Here is a 22,339-nt window from a genome sequence, read left to right on the forward strand (position 1 = left end):
AGGTTTAGTGCGTCCATTCCACATCAAATTCTCTTCTGCTGCCTGTCTTGCTAGAGAGAACATCAGCAACTGATACTTTTTGTGCCTTCTTGGGTCCTTAAAGTAAAGCTTGAATTAACGGATGTTTCCATTCCTCAGATGGATTGTGCATGCAATGAAGTATGAGCTGAAAATCCGAGCAGGGGAGATGCCCCCTGTGGATTTATACCAGCTGTCGCCCAGTGAGGTGAAACAGCTTCTCTTGGATATTCTTCAGCCTCAGCAGCAAGGGAGGTAAGGAGATCTCCGCATGTGCCTCTCGCAGCAGCGTTCCTTACTGATCAATTGCACAAACTATGTTTTAACTGGGTTGTCTCATCCCTTTTGCAAGCAGTTGTTTTCCCACCACCCTTCTAAAATTTATTTATTTTGAAGCTGGAAGAGCAAAGGCAGGTGCAGATGCTGGTTACTTTGTACGGCTTGGCTCTGTCGTCAGATTTCGATACTCCGGTTGGCAACAGCTACAGGCATCTGGCATGCAGGATTTCTGTCACCTAGCTTGACACTGGGAAGGGAGCCAATGCAGCCCGACGACCAGCTACTATAGGGGGCTGTTTCTGTCAAAGCAGGGCTTATCTGCCGATCCCTGACCTCTTTCTTCTGGTTTGTCATTAAATCCCCCCTCTTGGCAGCATGTTCAAGCTGCAGCCGCATTGCCGTTGTGTGTCGCCTCACGACTGCATGCTCAGTTAACATTAGCAGATGGCGTGTGTGTGTACGCAAGCACACACACAGGTCCATGCCATGTGCGGGCCCAGTGGAAACATGAGACGACGCCATCAGTTTTTACTGACGGGTAGAAGTCAGGCTGCAATATGTGTATGTTTGCACTGTTCAGGGGGCCTTTTCTGGGTGGGGGGGCAGCTCTTCCCTTGGGCGTGGCCTCTGCTGTGCTGCATTCCGGCTGCCCCTGTGTGGTTGCCTTGGGCTGGAAAAGGCTGCCAGCGGAGGCTGTTCGCCCTGGCCCAAGGCAAGGAGCGCAGCCTGCAAAACGTGACCAGGCTGAGACAGACTTACAGCATTTACAGCAAGTATGACTGATCCAGAAGCCTTCTGCACAGCACAGAGCTGTTCATAAGGCCTGCACTTCTGCCTCCAGAGGATTGTTCTGAGGTCTGGGTCCACACAGATATCTCTGGGGCCCAGAAGGAATTCTCCTTGGCTCTTAACAACTGGGCTTTTGAGTGCCTTTGACAGCTTCGATGACTTTCCCGCCCTCACCTCTCCCAAGTTCAGCAAGACAGTGAGGCCCTGCCCCAGGGGCAAGGAGCTGCCCCATTAATTAGTGGCCTGGCAGCTCCCTGTCCCTTCACTTCCCGGCCCAGCAGCTTTTTTGCAGGATGTCAGTGGTGCATCAGTGGAGCAAGAGCAGTGCTTGTTTGTGTATAGAAGCAGAAGACGCCAGATGAGCTCCTTCAGGTCTTTCCTGCCCTTCCAATTGCTTGCCTTCCAGCCACAACACATTCCAGGCCAAGGTCAGGCAGGTGATCAGGTTCCCAAGGAACTAGCAGGAAATCTCTGAGAAAAGTACTGGATTGAGAGAAGGTAAATTATTCCAGTTGGCTAATTCATTCTCATCTGTAGGCATGTTCAGAAAGATGCTTGTGCTTGACATTCTGCATCACAGGAACATGTATAGATTTTCCCAGCCGTGATTTGTGAAGAAGGGGCAAAGTGTTGCCATTTCAAGGAATAGGAAAATGGTCTTGCTGGCCATGAGAACTGTGCATGTATACAGAAGCTCTCTCTATTGGGGATGATGAAGTTGCACAAAGGTGAAGCTGAGCTATTGCAAAGATAAAATCCTTCCACTGGGACTTTTAAAGCATTGCTGAATGTCTCTGATACCTTCCTGGACTCAGCCCTTATTCTTAAGGCAGTGCCTTCTCTCACAGTTTGGCTTCTGTATGTTTGTACAAAACTATGTTTTTAAAATAACCCTGAACACCTTATGCTGCAAATTATTTGCCAAACACATTTAAGAGTGTCTCCCTATAAGTATCTACTTCTAATACCAACACTTTTTTCCTTAAAGAAAGCAGTGCTTAATTTTCTTTTTCAGGAGATTCCGCTAATATTATACATAAAACTGCTTTTTTCCCAAGAAATATTAAAAATCTGGTAAATGCCTCATTTACTTTCTCCTTTTTCATTTACTGCTTGGAAGATGAAATTCATCAGCAAAACTGTACTTCTAAAACCTTAGATGATCTTGTTATGAAATCAAATTTCTGTATGGCATTGGCAGCATCACTGGAGGTACTGATACATAGAGTGATATCTTCAAAGGAAAGGACCACTCTGAGGAGGAAATCTTGCCTGGAGGAAAAAAAGAGCACTTTACATGAATTAAAAATACTGCCAGTTTATTTCCTGTATCAGTTGTAGCCCAGTAAGAGGCAGATTTTCCAAAGAATACCATCCTTTCTCACTTAGAGTTGGGGTTTCTTCTTGTGACAAAATGTTCCCCATTAGTTTATTATAACAAAGACAACAAAGGGCCCTGGAGCATCTGAAACCTAACAATGTACAAACCCACAGTAGCTTCGGCCCTAATAATTTTGCTAGCATTTAAGATACCGTGAGGCTCTTCCTTGTTCTTATTATATGAAAATTATTCTCCTCCCCACTATTTTGGTTCAGAAACTGGTATGAACCAGTTCACTTGGAGCATATTTAGGTTGAAAATCAAGAAGTTCAGTGGTGGAAAAGGTATATAAACTGGTCTTCTTTCTGTGACATTGTGACATTTCTCAGTCCCACATAAACCCCTTTAGATTTGCCTCTTGTCTCAAGATTTTCCAGATGTTTGAACAGGCTTCAGCAGCAAGATGTGGTCACATGACCGAGTCTCAGTTTCTCCTTCATGTCTTCTTTACCACTGTCCTTGCATGCCATGACTCCCTGCAATACTGGTTTGTGGCAAGCAATAGTGGCATTCAAACCAGCAAATGGTGGTTTGTTCTTTTGCTGCAATCCCGCTTAGAAAACAAAGTTAGAACCATGTTCAAACAGCAGAGTTTTACATAGAGTTTGAACCTTGTTCATGTCTTCTTTAGATGTAACAATAAGCCATGATTCAAGCTCCTAATTCAGTATTGAATAGCCTATTCAGTAGAGAAGTTCACAAGCCCAGTGAGCTTCTAATGAGAAGCTTCCACATTCTAAAAACAGCCCGTGTTTATAACAAACTTGGGCAGAAGTTATAGCTAATATCTATTGTCCCATAAATTGGAACTCATGCTCCTAATTATCTCATTATTAACCTTCCATAAACATTTCAAGGGGACTAAGATGTATACCTTTCAGATCAGATATTATATGGAAGTCCCAAAACATCTGAAGAACAAGTTGGAGAAAGTTTTCTTAGTGGATGGTGTAACTTGGTGTCCTGCAACAGCAGGGGGTTGGACCCAATGCCTTCTGGCCCTTCCGGCTCTACTGTTCTGGAAGAACTAATTAACCACAATTGTGTTCATCTTCAGGTAGACACATTGCAAAGAGCAGGAGTAGGCAGGACACCGTTACAGTGACACACGTAGCAATGTACCTTTGATGTGATTTAGGTATTCCAAATGAAGGGAGTTGTTTTACCTAGAAAAACAGGGGTCTGATTTACCTGTCTGGGTGATGGCTGTATCCCACTCAGGGCAGAGGGAGCTGCTTTGTATCAAGGAACGCCATCAATCCATCTAGCTCGTTAATGTCAAAACTGATTAGCAGCAGCACTCCAGTATTTCAACCAGGGATTAACACACATTTATCTCCCTTGCTCTTTTGGCAGCTAAAACAGTAATATTACGACATTAAAAGGATAAGCCCAATAAACGAGTTGAGGACTTGATGGAGTTTTCCATTTTTAAGCAGGTGCTTTGTAGGTATAATTTACAAATGGACAAGTACATAGCTATCCAGCCTTTGCTGAAGTCAATGAAGAATTGTCCCTAATAGCAGTATATTTTGCTATACATACAGGGATACCCAGTATGTAAGTATTCAGTGTAATAGAATTTTTCACATTTCGTTTAAGAAAACTGCAATCATTATATTTTGTTGTTTTTTATTTTATTTTTGGTTTTGAATTTGCAACTCAGAATACAAAAAATAATTTAGAAAGAAGGATTTCAGCCAGGCGATTCTCCCAGCCCTGCCAGGAGGTGCCGAAATGAAACCTGGAAGCTTTTATGTGCAAAGCATGTGGTCTTACATTCTTGATCCTTCTCTCTCTGTAGTTTCAAGAAACTGATGTATTTTAAGCCAATGTTGGAAGGGTTTTTGATTGTGCTTTAATCTGTAAGACATTTGTGTTAGTCCGTTCATGCTGGAAAATTTATGAATATTTATGTGCTAGGAAGGAGTTTGTGACAGTGACTTCTTAAATTAAATATAATCATTGCCCCCCCCCCCAGTGGTGTAAAGGCATTGGGCAAAACTGAGAGGCACCATAGACAAAAGCGCTGCTTAATTTTTTCTAACTCAACAACATTGTGAATATAACTGAAAAGCTGGAATGCTATTATGCATGAAGTCTTCTACATTCTCTGTCAGGTTAATTTCAGGTCATGATCCAAAGAGATTAATTTGGTTCCTTTTCTTTGTTTTCCCACTTAAGTAGATTTGACTTTTTGAAAATCTTTTTACCCATTAATATAGCACACATTGAACTTAACACTTGGGCTGCTAAAGCTGTGCATTTTGCTTTGTTCCGATTAGCATCTGGCTTTGTTCTCTTCTTTCATTATTACAATAACCTTATGAAACATTTAACAAGACACTCACCACAGCATATTGTGTTTTGCATCATTGATGGATTGATTTTTGCTCTCATTTCATACTGGGCTTAATTAATCCACAAAGCGAACACTGTTTTGATCTGGAAGCAGATTTGGCTTTGTGAGCTAATCCACATTTTGTTTTTTGTTCGCAGATGCTGGTTAAACAGACGTCAGATTGACGGCTCCTTGAACCGAACGCCCAGTGGCTTCTATGACAGGGTGTGGCAAATCTTGGAGAGGTCCCCCAATGGCTTGATAGTAGCCGAGAACTTTTTGCCGCAGGTAAAGCCCCATGTGTGGTGGCTCACCTTAATTTTTTAGCAGAGGCTGGATGGCCACATATCAGAGATGCAGCAGAGTTCCTACATTAGCCAGGAGTTGGACCAGATGGTCTTTGAGGTCCCTTCTAACTCTCATCTCTTGATGCCTGCCTTTGTTCACCCAAAGAGAAAGCAAAAGCTGATATAGTGGTCAGGCAGCTGGGCTCAGCCAGTCACGTCCTTGGCCACTCAAGGGCAGGACGCAGCATTTCTACCCATCAGAATCTACCCGGGTAGGAGACCCCCCACCTGTGTATTGAGTTTGCCATTTTTCCCTCGATGGTCAAAATGACTCACTGGAGTGTCGGAGATTTCTGTGGCATGGCAGGTTTTCCTACATAGCTGGCTCCTTCTTCTAAACTGAGCCCCAAATCAAGGTGAACTGTAAGTTTTGTGAGGGTTTCCAGGCTTCATTGGATGGCTCTTCTCTATTGAAATCTGTTTGGATCATTGGGAACACTTCAGCGGCAAAGGAAGTGTCCTGCGTGAGCAGAGAAGCTGGCGTGTGGCACAGCCCAGTTTAACCATTGCTATGCCGTAAGCATCATTTGTGAATCTCTGCAGGCGAGAATTCCACTGTCGCTCACTTCATCCCCCTGATATTTTTCCTTCTTTACAGCAACCAACATTGTCGGACATGACTATGTATGAAATGAATTTCTCCCTTCTGGTCGAGGACATGTTGAAGAATATCGATCAACCTGAATACAGGCAAATAATTGTAGAGGTCAGTACCAGATGTGCCTCTGACGCTTTAAAACTCGCGTGCAGGAGGCAACCACTGGCTGAAGGAGCGTGGCTCCCCTCGCATCGTTCCCCGAGGGCGGCTCCAGCCCACAGCGTGCTGACCCGTGTAACGCAGCCAGTGTGCACAGGCAGGTGCTCATGGCTGGCTGCTCCACCTGTTTGGGACCCGTGTACGGAGGGGCTGCTCTCAGGCAGGTGTTCCTCTTCAGTTGCTCATGCTCAGCACACAGAGAGGTGGGACAGGACTAGCCCGACTCACCCCACCGGGCGAAGGGTAACCTGCTTCCTCCTTCAAGGCTTCAAGGCCTCCTATGGTCACAGTGTGAGAATAACACAAATGATAATGATTTGAGTATTATTCCTCCGTCTTACACTTCCAGTGTGCATTTCATGTCTTTTTCTGCAATTTATGGACACAATTCACCCAAAACCATGCTTTCTACCAGAAATAGTGGGGCTTAAAATGTTTCATTTCAGCGCACTGTGGCAACAATCAATAGTGTTGTATATTTTCCCGTTTTGTTTGAGGCTGTAGTGCACCGAGAGTTTAAACTGCCCTTAAACGGTGATGCGTTATGTCTGAATCCTTTTTTTTTTTCTTTTTAATACTTTAGTTGTTGATGGTTGTCTCTGTTATTCTGGAAAGAAACCCTGAATTGGAGTTCCAGGATAAAGTGGACTTGGACAAACTAGTGAAAGAATCATTTCAGGATTTCCAGAAGGACCAGGGCCGTCTCAAAGGCACTGAAAAACAAGTCAGTACTATAACTCCTTCCAAAATGAATGCTTGTTGCTCTTATTACTTACTGGACTTCGTTAAATCTACAGACAAGCTTTGTTTTGCTCTGGAAACAGATCATGTTTGTGAGGCCTTCTGTAGTTTCCTTGTGTGAAGGAACACAATTCATTAAGAGTCTAAGCAATGCCATCTACAAACCTGATTGCACAGAGACTTTGTTGTAAGATGGTCTCTCACCTGTGCAGTACAAATAGCTCAAATATACCCTGATGCAAGACTGATGACTTGCAGCTCTTCTGCAGGGAAATAGTGTGTTCCAGCTGTTCACAGCTGCCAGCCGCTATGAATCGTAATGTGAGAATTGCCCCGCAGCTCTTTTTAGTGGGCTGGTGACACTTGCCTGCCTTGGGCCAAAAACTGAGTCTGTAAACCCTTGTCCCAGAATGCCCCAAACCATGGGCATTCCATCCAGTCCCGGGGTGCAGACCCTCCGGCCGGAGTCTGTCCCAGTCAAGCATTCCAACTTTCCCGTGGACACGTCCCCTTCCTTTCTTCCCACCTCTTTCCATCTATTAGTGGCTTCCCAGATCTTGTGGAGCACCCCCCACCACCACTTTGGAGAGGCTGGAGTTATATTCCTAAGAGTCAGTCACTAGGACTCAGAACTTCAAGCTAAAATATGCACTGTTGTTGCTGTTGTTGTTAATATAATAATTATCGATGGCGATGGCTCTGCCCCCCTTTTGATCCCACTGTCCACTGGAATGCAGCCTTTGGCAGCTTCTCCCAGTGCAGCTCGGCCTTGGGGTCGGGAGAGGTTCTGCGGCCCTGCTCCAGCCACGGAGTGCGCGGCATCTCTGGCACACGCGGCCAGGCGCACGCTCGCACGGACACCCCTCTCCTGGCTTGGGGCAGTTGCTCTTCCTGCACGGTGAGCCTGCGATTGACAATCTCTGCACTTTTAGAACCAATGATGTGGCGATTCGCTGAACGACGCCTGGGTGATTCGTCGCTGTTTTTCCACAGTGTAAAGCTGATGTTTAAAGCAGCATAAAATCTCTTTAACGCACTGTGTTTTGGACAGTGTTTTTTTTTTTCAGAATATGTATCAAGATTCTTAACAAAACACCCATTTTTCAAAAAACAACGCTTTCTGCTTCTGTCAGTGTGCTTCCCCCTTGCCATTTGGTAAGAATCCAAAATATTTATCATACTAAGCAACAGAGAATGTCAAGTGCACTTTCATCACCGTCATGTTTTCCATCTGTAGCTCTCCTTGCTGCTAGTTAAGCCTAGTTATTATCCATCAACTAAGATCAAACTCTGCTTGTTTCTGCAGGATGACATGACCTCCTTCTACAACACTCCGCCACTGGGAAAACGGGGGACCTGCAGCTATTTGACAAAAGTCGTGATGAATTTATTGCTAGAAGGAGAAGTGAAGCCCAGCGCGGATGACCCCTGTTCTATTAGCTAGAGCTGGTGGAAGCAGGTGGTTGAGATGGCGTGTCTTCAGCTTCTCGTTGCTTGGCATAGGATGCTTAGTTCTTCACCGGTAGAGCCCATTTCGGACAGTGTTCCGTATGACAAACCTCAGATACTTAGGATAGCAAACCATATTGCTGATCTTGTGGCAGCCAACATGGACATCCCATTAAAACCCTGTTCCCTCCATAGGTATCTCACAACAACCTGCACCCCTCTTCGAAGCATCCCAGTCACAGGTTGGCTGAGCAAATGCATGGGATGCTCCTGGTTCCTGCTGATCGAGAATTCTTTAGAGAAAATTAACTGGGTTGCACTTTGAAACATTGCTTGAAAACAGTTGCGGTGATGCGATTCTTTATGTAATGGTGAATTAAATGTGCATTGCCACATTTATCAGCTCTGCACCTCTTCATCTGTATTGTAATTCATTACTGAAACCTTTATTATGAATACTGGATGAAATACTGGCATAAATTTAGAAAAATAAATGAGCCCTGCATTTTGAAGTTATTTGTTACCTCTGAGAAGATAAGTGTGGTTTTGGGTTTGAACACGCCAGTGAAACTTCAGACCTCAGGCAGCCAAGCTGGGACTCGCCTCTGCCTGATTTCCTGGAGAGCCTCTGTCAATCCACCTGCCCAGTGCAGGACCAAGTGGACGGCGTGTTTGCTCAATTAAAAGGGTGTTTTCCTAAGTACTTCTGCACACAATGCTTATTATCCATTTGGCATTGGCGACTTCAGGGTGTAACGATGGCCATCCACTTCAGCAGCCTTAAAAGACAATTAGGCCAATGCCTGGAGGATAAGGCTGAGAGTGGCTACATGTTAATGGAGGCAGCATGTCACTTCCAGCATTTGAAATTGTTGGGGTGGGGCACTGTTGAATTAGTGTCTTGCTCATAGGCATCTGATTGGTCCTCGTGGGAACAGGATTTCGGACCAGATATGCCTTTGGTCTGATCCGGCATGGCTCTGAAGTTCTTCCGTGCCTCTTCCAGTATCCTGTTTGACTGAGTCCACCTCCACATGGAAAAGAAACTAGGAAATGATTTCTCTCAGGACAGACTGTGCATGGCTAGTCCAGCATTGTCTGCTCTGACTGGCAGCTGTGCTCCAGTCTTTCTCATCAGCAGTTGTGCGAAGGGTCTTCTACCTCTGAGCCGTCTGCAAAACCAGCATGCATCTGGAAGACTTTTCGGGTGGAAAGGTTCTTGCCTATGCTGTTTCTGTAGGATATGGAGGAAATATTTCTTTTCCCAGCAGCATCCTGATGTTGACCAGATTGAGCTGGTCTTTCTGGTGTGAACAAAGTCACAAAGTGATTTCAGATGTGGAGTGTGAGTTCAATATTAACTCTCCTGCATCACCCAGTGCTTCTTGGCACATCCCTCCTCATTCCTGAAGCAAGGGGTGGGGGGGTTGGAGTTGGGCCCGCTCTTGGTCAAGCCTTTTTCTATATGTTTTCCACGAGGACAAGAGCCATGCTTAGATTTGATCCGACTTTGATCCCAAAGGTAAATGTCAAGTTCCACAGGCTGATACCTCTCTTCTGTTCCAGTCCAGAAACATACTGGTGAGATTACCTGGCACATTTTGGCAAGGAAATAGCCTCCTATTGTTAGAGTGGGCAGGTGGGAAAGGAAAGGAATCTGAAAGGGATAAAGTGAAGTTTATATTGTAAAAACTGTAAGGCTTTAATGCAATATGGATTATAGCATGCATTTCAAAGGCACGATGGGTCAGGAGTACTCTGCCAGGAAGTAAGGATGTGGCCTCTTCCGCTGGGAGTAGATCCACGTCGTCTTGAAGCCCCTAAAGAAGCCCCTGCGTTTGCCCCATCTTCAGCTGAGCGCACTGAATGGAACCCATTTTGCTTCAGCAAAATCAGTATTTGATCCTCATACATGGATCTGTATTAAAGTACCGGCCGGCAGCTTGTTTCTGCGATCAGACCAAGCTCTTTTTGCCCTTCCTCCCATTCCTACACAGGCCTATCAGTAAATCTAATCAATACTCTCCTTCTCTGCCCACACCTACACATCTTCCTTTCAATTTATTTTAAAAAGAAAAAGTTTGCCTGAAGGCCTCCAAGGCAATCGACAGATAAAACTGCAAGCAACAACAAAAACAAGCAGCGGTACTAAAAACAGATTAAAAAGAAAAGGCGAAGGCAACAGCAAGCTCGGAAGCCTGGCAGAATGCCGGAGTCCTGGCAGCCTGGTGAAAAGCCCGCAGTGTGGGAGCTAAGCAAACATCTGTTGGAGAGCGCCTTCTATTATCTGGACACATCTCTGGTCACCGCCGATCGATGCGGGTGAACCAAGGCATTTTTAGTTTACTGCAAAACGCAGGTTTATGCAGGGCATATGCTCCCTTTGTGAATCCTGGGCACAAACCATACCAGGCATGGGAAGGGAAAGGAATAGATGGGTGAGCCGAAAGAACAAGAATTCTTCCATCCTTTCAGGTCCATTGCGGTCTCCTCTTGATCCAGGGGCAGGGGGGGAGGAGTGGGAAGGGGCCCGGGCTCCATCCACTCCTCTGCCCCAGGATTAGTCACAGCCCCAAACAACTGCACTGGCCCAGCTTTGGTTGCTCCATGGGGCAGCAGGCACCACAGGGCTTGCATCTGCCACCCCGCCAAGATTAGGAATAGACTCCTAATGGTGCACTTTTGCATCACAGAGTCACCAGCATTGCGATCTGACCTGGCGAAGGAGCACATTTAGGAAAGGATCCCTCCTTCCCTGGGTGGTAGAATTTGAGAAGTATAACTTAATAATACAAAACAGTAAAATACGACAAGGAAAATGGCGCAGGTGTTGCGGCTTGGGGCAGCCAATCCAATGTGGGAGGCGGTCCGTGGGGCTGCGGGAGGGTGCCCAGCTGCCAGAGCCGAGCCCTAACCCTGCCAGGCTAGGGACCCAGCCAGCAGAACCCCAGTCTCGAGGGTGCCGCCCAAGCCTGCTTTCCACATGCAGAAGTCAAGTGGATTGTAACTGAATGTTACTTTTGCTCTCCCACCTGAGGACAGCAGGTCGTTTGCAAGGGCAAGACAGGCCGGGTGGCTCATGCAGTGCTATTGCCCGGGAGAGGAGGATGCGCAAGGGGACTCGGAAGGGAATAGCTTGGGGGTGGGGGGAGCACTGCTTCCCCACTGAATTTCTGCCTGAAGCACCTATTTCCTTCTTTCTAGTGGCAGGATCACCTTCACCTTTCCAGAACTGCACCTCCCTCAATTCTGCTGTGTGTGGGGGCAAGTCCAGGAAAGGGTTTAGCTCTCTCATACACCCAGGAAAAGCTTTGTAAAGTAGGAAGGGAGTTGTTAAGATTCATAAAGGATAAAGGGGTCCCACTGGCCTTTTTGTCCTTCCAAATATTTAAACAGCTGCAGGAGAGATTGGGTAGAAATATTAACACACTTAGCAGAGCATGACAAATCTCCAATCTGATTTAAAGTTTAGTCACTTCCAATGACAGATTGGGCCAATGCGAGGTTATCTTACATGCACCATTTGCAATTCGAGTGCAGCGGTAACAGATCCTCCTTTTTTGTTCTCTTTTTAAAGATGTTCTCCAGATTGCAGCGCTTGTGGTACGGAACTTGACCTTTTCCGCTCTGATGCTGTCTTCTCCACTTAAGCTTTTAATGTGAGGGGAGAGTTTCACATCTGGTCGTTCTCTGGTGCACTGTGGAGGGTTGGCACCCTGCCAGCAAGTTGGGGCTGAAGTTAAGTTTCCCTAGTGCCCAGTGAAGCTGCTAGAGAAGTCTCTTCGGAGCATTTTTCCTTGAGATGGTATGCATCATGGCACGGTATCACTGAGTCCAGATGCACCTGATTTCACGTGAATTCTGCTTTGGAGAAGCTCTCAGCCTCCTTCCAGTGCTGGGAGGGCTGAAGGCGAAGGGCATGGGGCCGGCTCACAACAATTTATGCAGCTATTGGAGTTTTCCTTCCTTCTACAGTGTGTTCGCGTGCTAAGAAAAGAGATGAAAGAAGGAACGGGAAAGCACGGGAAGGTTACAAACGGAAGGTGATGGCATCTGAACCCCCCCACCCCCCGTATTTGAGGGAGGGAAATTGCAGGATAAACTCTTTGTCTGGAAGCACCTTTGGCACGCTGGATTTAGAGCTTGGCCAGGGATTTCCATCGGTGTCCTGTCCTTACTATTCCTCACAGGTATGGCATTTCCGCTTTCCACAACATGGTGTCAAAAGCTCGGTTTTTAAACCCAAAGTGGAAAACTTTTATTGTGGGGCTTGTGCAACCTTTGGACTCGTCTGCAGTACTGCTGTTTCCTCTAGATACTAGTAGTGAACTCGCAGGTTTGCAGGAGTACAAACAATGCACACAGAAAAGGGACTTGGATAAGGGAACCCAAAAGGTCTCGTTGGAGACTGAGCATGCTCAGTGGATACAGAATGTTGTCTGTTGTGGATGATGGAATGGACCACCTTGGAGAAAAACCACCAATGGACCTTTGGTCTTCTCTAGCAGCTCCGATCTTACAGTTGAAATTGCATTGCTCCCAGAATTATGCACAAGCTACCCTAAATGAAGGCATACCTGCCTCAGGTAGGAATTGAATTGGATAAAGCTGAGAGTGAACGAAGGATGTGAACCTGGTCGGAGGGCATGTGTCATAATCCAAAGGGTTGGTTCAGTTTAGCCCTCTAGATGGTGGGCTAACTCACACTGACACCAGGTGAGCAAGGGTGAGATCTTCTATTAAGGTGGGCAAAAAGAGGGGGAAAGGCAGGGCTATTTGCATAAATTTGGCCAGAAATTGCAAAAACTGCAGCCAGACTGCAGGTAAGTTTCCCTGGCTCTGAGGAGGAAAGAGCAAATGGCAGCTCCTGACTTGGAACTCCCCCAACTCAGCCCACTTCTGGCTGTCAAGTTGGCAAAGTGCAGAGACACTGCTGAGCAGAAGTGAACCCATGTTCCGCATCCTGAAGGTGTGATTCATGTGCAGGAACATGTCGTGATTGGCTAGAAGGGATTTGGTCCTGTTTTTAACATCCTTATCAAAGCTGCCTTAAGTGGGAGTAGCAAGCTTGTGGTTGGATTCCAGCTCCCATCATCCCTGATCAGTTGCCAAATTGGTTAGAACTTATAGGAACTGGACTCTGAACAACATCTGGAGAGCTATGCATCTCTTATCCCTGAAGTACATCAACCCCATCTCTCAGCTGATACCTCAGCTTTGACATTTAACACAAAGCACCCAACTAATTTTAAAAGATTTTTGTTTTTGAGGTGTTTGTGCAAATGTGTGATTTTAAAGAAGACACTAAATCCTGATGTGAGGGATTACTTCAAATTATGCACAGCTAATTTTTTGATACCAATCTAAGCTGAGTAGATGGAATGAAAATGCATGATAGCTTGAAGATTTCACAGGATGTCAAAAGAATGATCACTAGAAGGATAGAAAATGTAGAGGAAAGATTTTCATCACAGGGTTACCAGCAGTGCAATCTGACCTGGTGAATTAGCAATCAAAATTCATTACTGGAGAATGCTTGGCAGAGAGGCTTGGGCCACAGGAAAATCCATCTTGAGCCTTCTGCTCAAATGTGAGCAGAACTAAATAACAGAAATTCCAAAGCAATTTGGAACATGTTTTATTTGGCTTCCCTGGGACATGAATAGTAATAACTCAATATGACTCAGCTTATCTTTTCCAGTGAGAAAATGGACAGCTTGCAAGGGCATGCAAAAAGATACAAAAGCGAGTTAAACACAAATGAGGGAGCTGCATGTGCTCTGGAGTGACAAAGAGACACATTGCTACTCCCAGCAGCCAGAAATTTCCCCCCACCAGTGAACCAATTCTGCCCTGAGAAGGACTCGGCTTGAGGATGGATTGCAACCATGGGGTGGGACCCAGGCCTGAAGGCCAAATCCAACCTGCTGAGCTTTCCAAGAGAGTCACAACCTTCCTCTGACTGCCAATTATTTCATGGTTTTGTAGCTTTTGCTCCCTGTGCCCCACACCTTCTCAAATGTCAGAAAGTACCCTCTAAAGCTCATGTACAGGCAGCAAGAGCTTTAAGGGGGAAAAGTGGTAGTTTGAGGAGGTTACTGACACTCTGTGAGTCTCACTCCTCTTGCTTTCAGCCCATTTCCACTGCTGGAAAGCTCTTCCAGGATGGAATTTAGCTCTCAGCCAAAAGCTTCCTTGCCTCTGATTTAAATCATGTGTTTCAAGCCATCAAGGGTGCAGAACCTGCATCCCAAGGGCCATATGTTGCCCTCGGTCCACACTGGAAACTCCAAGTAGCAAACGCTACCCACTTCCAATCTAGTTTTCCCTGCTCCTCAAGCTGCTTTTCCTCCCACTGGACATGGGCTCCAACAGGTTTTGTTCAGAGGAATACGAAATGTGATAGGAAAAAGTTCTACTCTTGATGTTGGAGAACACTTGCAAAACTGAGTGTGCCAGACACATACACAAGCTCTCTCCCAAGCTCTGCCTACATAAAAACAGACAGTTCTGTTCAGCCCTGTCCGGCAAAGTCTGAGAATTCAACAGGTACAGCAGAGTTGGTTTCAAAAGTGTTACATTTCTGGAGGCCTCAGGACCAAGAAAGTTGCTTTTAAAAAATGGACCCTAAGCTGCAGCAGTTGCTGAATCCTTTGAAGCTGCTGAATGTATTATTTGTTCCCCTGCTCAGATCATAATTGCCGAATACACAGAGCCTGACAGAAATTGCTGGTTGATAGCATTCAGGTTGCATAGGTAAACATTTTTCATTTCGAAAGCAAGGATGGTAAGATCTGGAAATGTGGGATGCCACTCCAAAGGAAATGGGTTCTTGCAACTGCTTCTTCAAATCTGAAGCTTCAAACGACTTTACACATTATGTTTGAGTGAGCTCGATAGGGCAATTTTACCTTCCAGTTCCGTATGAATGTGTGCCCACAACTTTGACACAGCAGAGCCAGCTCCAGGGATATGGAGGACAGAGAAGGAAGATGCCTGGACAAGGTCCCACAGCATCTCCTTCTCAGTGGCCCTCAATCAGTGGCCTTTGGACCTTAGAACCATCCAGAATGCAGGTCATCTGCTCATAGTCCCTACTATGGTGAGAGATATATTACAGATCTGCTTAAGTTACAGAAATTATTTCTGGAACATGCATCCATCTATCAACAAAAGCCAATGTAATGCTAATCAACATCATTTCTTTCTTTCCTGCTTCAGTGATGCATCAGTGGTGCGACTCTACAAAATGCTGTAAAAACAGCGTGAGAAAGAGAATGATGGGTGGCAACCTGGAGAGACAGGGGAGCTCATTTGGCTGGGAAATGACACCTGCAGAGCCGAGTGCAGGGCGGCAGAGGTGAGAGAATAAAACTGATAACTAGGATTCTCTCCACTATTCAGTGGTGTAACCATATTGGTGTATTTTGGGGATAGTATATATTTGGGGACAGTGTAAAAGCTAGAATAGGCCTTGTGGGTACTTCTCCTTGTAGAGAGGAGAGGAGAGGAGAGGAGAGGAGAGGAGAGGAGAGGAGAGGAGAGGAGAGGAGAGACCAAAAACTTGAGAATAGTTTAGAATTAAAACCCTTGCAATTTTATCTTATTAAATCCATAATGCTCAGAATTCAGAACAGAATAGAATGTCCTGGAACATCAACTTCCAAGTCAGCCAAGTCAATCAAATCCACCAGTCACACCTGGCTAGTGAGAGTGATGTAATAAGCCAGACAACTTCCACAGCGAGTAGCTTGCATGGTGTACGCCTGGGGATCACTTGTGCCAAGCAGTCCAGCCGCGCAAGCTACCTGGAAGAAATTGTGGGAGTCGATTAGGAAGACATGGCAATGGAGCAAGTCCTTCTGCTAAAACGAGTGCAATCTCAAAAGCCATTGTTCATCTGTCGCTCGAGTTACAAACTGGTGCCTTATGCAAAAGAAAAAGCTGGCATCTTTTCTGCCTGTGCGGCACAAGATTAATGCTCCTGCCCTCTAAGAATGCAAAAGGGATGCTAAGGTGAGTGCTAGGTAAGCTGGAGCTGACTGCATACAGCTCACCTACGTTCCCTCCTCTTGTCCCAGATGAAAAGCCACCTGGATGGTTCCGAGTTGCATAAGACCCAGTTCCTGGGCTTCTGGGCCTTGCTCCGTGGCTGCGCACCACCCAGGCTTTAGGTGGGGTAGCCCCACTGCCGCTTCCTTTCCCTTCCAGCCATGAGTGGGAACATCTGCGGTTCTCTTTGAGAAGACAAGCTGGCTCTCCCTTGACAGGGTGAGATCATTGGAAGGATTATACCATTTCAAAGTGCAGGAGTAGAAAAGCCACTTGGAATGCCTCCTGAATTCTCCTGATGGTGGTGGTGGTGATATTTCAAGTTAGAAATGAGCAGATCAGGAGATCACTGTGACGAGCCTCAGTGTGCTTGGATGGCCTAAAAATAGTCCAGAGAGAGAGAGAGAGAGAGAGAGAGAGGGGGGGGGGGGAAATAGTTCTTCCAGCCCAGCTCATGCCCTGCTCCTTTCATTGTGCAGGGGGCAAATAGGAACCTCTTTTCTGGGAGGTGGGGGAATGCATTCGGAAGCCTTCAGAGAAGCCACCCCCTCTTGCAGTCTGCGGCAGTCCTTCTATGAACTTGGGGCACCACCATTTCATCCCTGTCTCATTCCCTTGAATGTGGAGACCCGAGAAGGCAGCTTGTAGCCCTCCAGGCATTGCCACCTACAACTCCTCAAGTGCTCTCGAGGAGAGTCCATGGCGAGGGGTCAGTTGCCGGCTGCGCGCAGGTTGCCTGCTGGCCTACGGCGTAGAACAGGCCTGAAGTGATGCATTGGGGCAAATCACGAGCAAGGCAACCAACTACCCTATTTATTTATTGGGCACTTCCCGATTAGACTTCTGCAATGCACTCTACGTGGGGCTGCCCTTGAAGACAGTCCGGATACTTCAATTGGTGCAAAACAGAGCTGCCAGGCTGCTGACAGGGACTGGGCGTTGTTCCCATATAACCCCAGTCCTCTGTCAGCTCCACTGGCTCCCCATTGAAGTCTGGGCCCAATTCATGGTGCTGCTTATCACCTACAAAGCCCTGAACAGCTTAGGCCCTGGTTACCTAAAGGAGCGCCTGCGACCATACGTGCCTCCCACCCCCTGAGATCGGCAGCAGAGGCCCTTCTCCGGGAGCCCTCCATGAAGGATATTAGGAGGGGGGGTACTCGGAGGAGGGCCTTCTCTGCAGTGGCACCCCACCTATGGAATGCGCTCCCCAGAGAGGTCCGCCTGACACCGTCCTTATTTCTTTTTCGGCGCCAGGCCAAGACCTTTTTATTTAAACGCTATTTTAACTGTAAATGGTTTATTTTAAATTGACCAGGCTGTGTCCACTATTTTATTTTGTGTATTTTAATTATTTGATGATTTCGTTTTTTCTTTTTCTTTTGTATTTTATGCAGGATTTTATGATTGTAAGCCGCCCCGAGGCTCATGCAATGGGGCGGCATATAAGTTGTATAAATAAATAAATAAATAAATAAATAAATAAATAAATAAATAAATAAATTTGCCCAGAGCCAAGTGCCCAGCTCCAACCAGGTGCTGAGCATCCACAAAAGGGGCCCTTTGGGATGCACGGGGATGCATTGTGCCGGCTGTCCCATATGCGCCTTGGCTCTGTCCAGGCACTGCCGAGATGTCCTTACTCTTACGGTAGGAGTCCTGAGTGTTGCAGCAATGCCCTCTGCCTTTGAGCAAAGCCCCTTCTAGCTTTTTAAGTCAGCAGGGAGTCTGCTAGCATCTCAAAAAACACCAACCCAAGCTCAGTGCCGCTTTCTGTCTGGCAACGTCCCTCCCCCAAACTGGCTGGATCCCTTTGTACCCTCCACTCACATGTCTTTGCTATATTTTTGCAAACTTGGGGGGGGGGGGATCACACACTGGAACCAGAATGAACTAGTTCATTATAAGGGATGTTTCGCCTCAGCCTGGAATTTCGGGTGGGACTTGTTGGCAGGAGCATTCAGGAGCTGTGCGTGTGTGAGGCAGGCCGCTAGCAGCATGCTTAAAAAGTCTGTTTTCTGGACCAGACTTCAGATCAGCCGGAGCACCTCCAAAGGAGCTCTCTTTCCAGTGGGCTTGTTTACCCTCTGATGTTTGGATGTGTATTGATTTCCTTCTTCAGTCAGCAGACTTTTACATCAGGGGGTGCTTCCACCCAGTGCTTATTTTGCTCAGAAAGAGCAAGCAGAATCTTCTTGCCAGCCTCCACTTTGCTACAGCTCCGAGCGTGAACTTGGAGCAGCAGCAGAGGCGGCCTGGCTCCCATCTTTCTCCATCCATGTCAGCCTTTCCCGCTGCTGCCGGCCTCCTGTGGGCACTGCGGTCTGGGCCAGGGAGCCTCAAGCCAGCCCTTCAGAAGGCCCTGGCCATGATCATCTCCAGTGATCAGAACTGGTCTTCATGCAGGTGGCCAGGGGGTTCCTTTGAAGAGACTCTCCATCCCGCATTTGGGTCCTACAGCTTGGTCCCCACCCTGGCTCTCTGCTACTTCTACTCAGAAAAGAGCAAGCAGCTGGCCTCCTTCTAAGCACTATGTTTTATTCATGCCCAGTAGTAATTGGCTTCTCCCGCATTCTCTAATATGTTTCCCAGACAAAAGCACATGATGGTTTGTCATATTTCCAATAGCTGACCTTTAAAGTCATCCCACACCTTCTTTTCCCCTGCAGCAATTCTTTAGAATGTTTGATTCCAATCTTCACAGCCAGGGATTGTAATTTAAGTGGAGTCTTGCTGATATCAGGGCTCCAGAATTGACTGCAGAGGTCTGCAGCAAGTCTTAGAGCAGCCTTCCCCAACCTGGTGCCCTCCAGATACGTTGTACTACAATTCCCATCATTGTTAGGGGATAGTCTATTACACAAGGAGGGCACCACATTGGGGAAGGCTGTCATAGAATCTGACGATTCCATATTGTTGAACTAGCTACAAAGGAGTATTGTTTTTTAGAATGCAGGTTTAGTGGATGCGCTAACAGTTGCCTGCTATGTTAATGAATGTATGATAAATAAAATGAACAAAATGCTGTGTCAAAAGTATTTTTATTTACCCAGTATTTATCCTTATTTTATTTTAATTTTACCTTTTTATTTACCCACTATTTTAATGGCTAGAATGAGTTTTACTGTGTGCTCTATATATTGCAGGTTGTTTTGGGTTTTTTTTTTCTTTCCTTTTCTTTTGTAAGCTGTCTAGAAATCCTGAGTGGATACTATATGTCTGAAAGATGTAATTCTCTAGCTGGAAGTAATAACTATCTTACAGCTGTTCATTAATGGTGACTTGTTAAGGGTGTACAGTGTACCCTTAACAATGCAAAGATACTGCATGCTGCAGGTCTCTTGCTATAGGTGTGTATGGCTATTGTGCCCGTACAAATGGAACACGTCTTTCTAATTGCATGACAAGGGTTAGATAATTGTTAAAATTCCATCTAGCCTGAACTGCTCTTTGTAATTTGGGAGAATTATCAAACCTCTAAAGCCCATGAGTGATGAATAAAAGACTGGTGAATTACTGGCATGAAAAGGTCTACAATAAACTAGTTTGACTCTGTCATAATTGGCTTCTCGATGAATATGGTATTTAGCTCAGTTCTCATTGTGTGAAAATAAACAATGGGATAGACTCATTACATGGCCCGCACTCTGCATGTCCCTTCATCCCGACTCTGTGTATGACTTAATCTGACAAACTGAAGAAGAAGGAAGGCTTCATGGCAATCTTCCATCGCCAAGTCTGGCACTTGATCCAGATTGAAGGCAAGTGCTTTCTCAAGGAAAAGGACAGCTTGCGGAGTGCTTGCGAAGTGGGAAAGCAGTCGGCATTTCACCTGGCAAAGGACACAGAGATCTGGCAAGTCCAGCTGCTGAGTCTTTTGATATGTCCACAACATTGCCAAAAAGAGTTGGCCATTGCATTGTGCGAAGTCATCTTGCAACTAGAACCTTGATCTCTGTGAATTAGAGGAAAAGGAGAGGACCGTTATCGCTCAGGAGCTGCCCGTGGTCCCAGGCCATGCATCGCTCAGGAGCTGCCCGTGGTCCTAGCCCCTGTGCCAGCGTTAGCACACTCAGGCATTTTGCAGTGGGGCTGCTGGAACCCTGCCCCATAGCCTGCTGGATTAGAGGTGCTGAACTACTTGGAAAACTCCAAAATTTTCAGACCAGATTAGGTCTGTTAAAATTGGGTTCAGGTCTCCACTGAGCCACAGAAATGACTCTGTGATCTCACTCTGTGGGAGTCACCCTCTCACCTACCTTGCAGGGTTGTTGTGGAAATAAACAGATTGGTGAGCCCTGCCCTGAGCTCCATGGATGATGTACAGAGTGGACCTGGCTTTCTCAAATCCCAGCCTCCTCAGATTTGTCTGATTCTAAGAAGAAGGTGAGAGGCTGAAGGGGGCAGGTGACTTTGCACATTTGAGACTTCAAAGTGAGTGCACTCAGCCGGAGCATGCAGATTGGCCTGCCTTGGACGAGGCGTTTCAGAACTGCTGGGGTTCGCCTTGATCCAGTAAGGAGACATCAGGTGAAGCAAGCGAGCCCGTTAGGAAGGGTTTGGTACTCCTCGTCCTCAGGCAGCCAAAGACCCCCGGCAGGTAGAGTCAGGGCCTTTCTGAAAGGGAAAAGAGGAGGGGATGTTTTAGTGTGGATTCAACTCTTCGCATGGACAGAGGCTTCCCCCACATCCCAAAGAGAGCGTTACATTTATTCTTGCTGTTTTGTAAGCTAGAAAGGGAAAAGGGGTGGGGGAAGACAGGCCATGGTGTGGGATAAAAGTCTAAGAAGAAAAAGAAGATCCCCCCCCCCCCCACACACACACACTGAGCATTGATGATGATGTTCATTCTTGCCGGCTGTCATCTCGGATTTCGGGAGACATTTTGACCGATGCTCACCAAAATGTCCCGTCCTTTACAGCCCCGCTCAGCTCTTGCAAACTCAAGGTCGTGGCTTCCTTGACGGATTCAGTCCAGCTCTTATTTGGGCTTCCACTTTGACTTTCCCTAGCATGATTGTCTTCTCCGGGGAGTCCTTCCTTCTCATGATGTGCCCGAAGCACGGCAGCCTCAGTTTCATCATTTTTGCTTCCAGGGAAAATTCGGCCTTGATTTGATGTGGGCCCCAAAGCTCTCCCCCAGCACCTCATTCTGAGCACACCCGTTTTCTTCACTGTCCAGCTTTCACACCCATGCATAGCAATCAGGAATACAAAAGTGTGGGTGATCTTGGTTTCAGTGACCTCACACTTGAGGCTACATGTAAATAAATTATTGCATACAACAACCTTTAAGAAACAATCCAGAGGATTTAAAAAAAAACCAGGTGCGAGGATTCTTTGCAAAAATTGTTGTGCTTCAGATCCTCTCTGCCATTCCCTTTTGCCACGGGATGCTTTTCAACCACAGCGTTGCTGATGCTTTGGTCCTACAGGGAGAACCACGGAGGTTTTATAATTCATCACAGCCTGAATGAGTTGGCAGGAGGCAGAAAGTTGCAGTGAGCCTCACTTCTTACCAAGATGGGTCAAAGCTGCAGCAGACGAACTGATTAATAATGCAGAGCCTTTATATTTCCTCCTCATTTAATCTTGTCATTTTTCAGCGTTTTCCAAGGCTTCTCTCTGCCAGGCCTCCCCTTTGCTAGGATAAACTCCCCTAGGCTGATGAGTGTATCTTACAGGGCAGAGTGGGGGGTGATTCTCATGGCTGTTGTCTTTAAGCAGACCTTTCGTTTCTCTGGCCTGGATTTCAGAACAAGCAGCAGCATCAGAATTTAGCTGTGAAGACATAAAAGGCAACTTTTATCTGTCTCACTCCACACTCCCTGTTTCTCTTTCCCTACATGAATAAACCTGTGGAAGATCGTGGTAAGGACTTCTCTCTCCTCCTAAGTCCCCCTCTCTTTCACGCACAAACACATTTTTCCAGACCATACAAGCACTGTAGTATGAAATATGAATGTGAAAAGATTAACCAGTGAGTCCCAGAATGTAATCTTGCTTGTCAAATTCGCCTACTCGTGTTTATTGGAATTAATAGAAAATGGGGAAGTGACAGTTTTCAGCAAGGAAGATTTGAAAAACATGGTAAAACTACATGCCTGGAATAAGGCTTGTCAGGCACAATTAGAGCTGAAGCCGCCTGTACATTTTCATGGGGACTATGGATCTGCTTGTCTTGA

At 46.3% G+C, this 22,339-nt stretch overlaps 1 protein-coding gene across 4 annotated transcripts in view; it reads left to right on the plus strand.

Annotated features, from left to right (window-relative positions):
* Window positions 1-8,614, plus strand: part of PHKB (phosphorylase kinase regulatory subunit beta) — a 104,375-nt gene extending 95,761 nt beyond the window's left edge. For all 4 annotated transcript variants that reach the window (XM_044427684.1, XM_044427683.1, XM_044427682.1 and 1 more), the window contains 5 exons: window positions 139-273; window positions 4,967-5,096; window positions 5,754-5,861; window positions 6,496-6,636; window positions 7,960-8,614. In XM_044427684.1, the coding sequence (XP_044283619.1) occupies window positions 139-273; window positions 4,967-5,096; window positions 5,754-5,861; window positions 6,496-6,636; window positions 7,960-8,097 (652 nt within the window). In that variant the 3' untranslated portion in view covers window positions 8,098-8,614. The remainder of the gene's footprint in view (window positions 1-138; window positions 274-4,966; window positions 5,097-5,753; window positions 5,862-6,495; window positions 6,637-7,959) is intronic.
* The last annotated feature ends 13,725 nt before the right edge of the window (window positions 8,615-22,339 follow it).

The sequence above is a fragment of the Varanus komodoensis genome, unplaced genomic scaffold (genome assembly GCF_004798865.1).
Source record: "Varanus komodoensis strain SLA01 unplaced genomic scaffold, ASM479886v1 scaffold19, whole genome shotgun sequence".
Classification (NCBI taxonomy): Eukaryota; Metazoa; Chordata; class Lepidosauria; order Squamata; family Varanidae; genus Varanus; species Varanus komodoensis.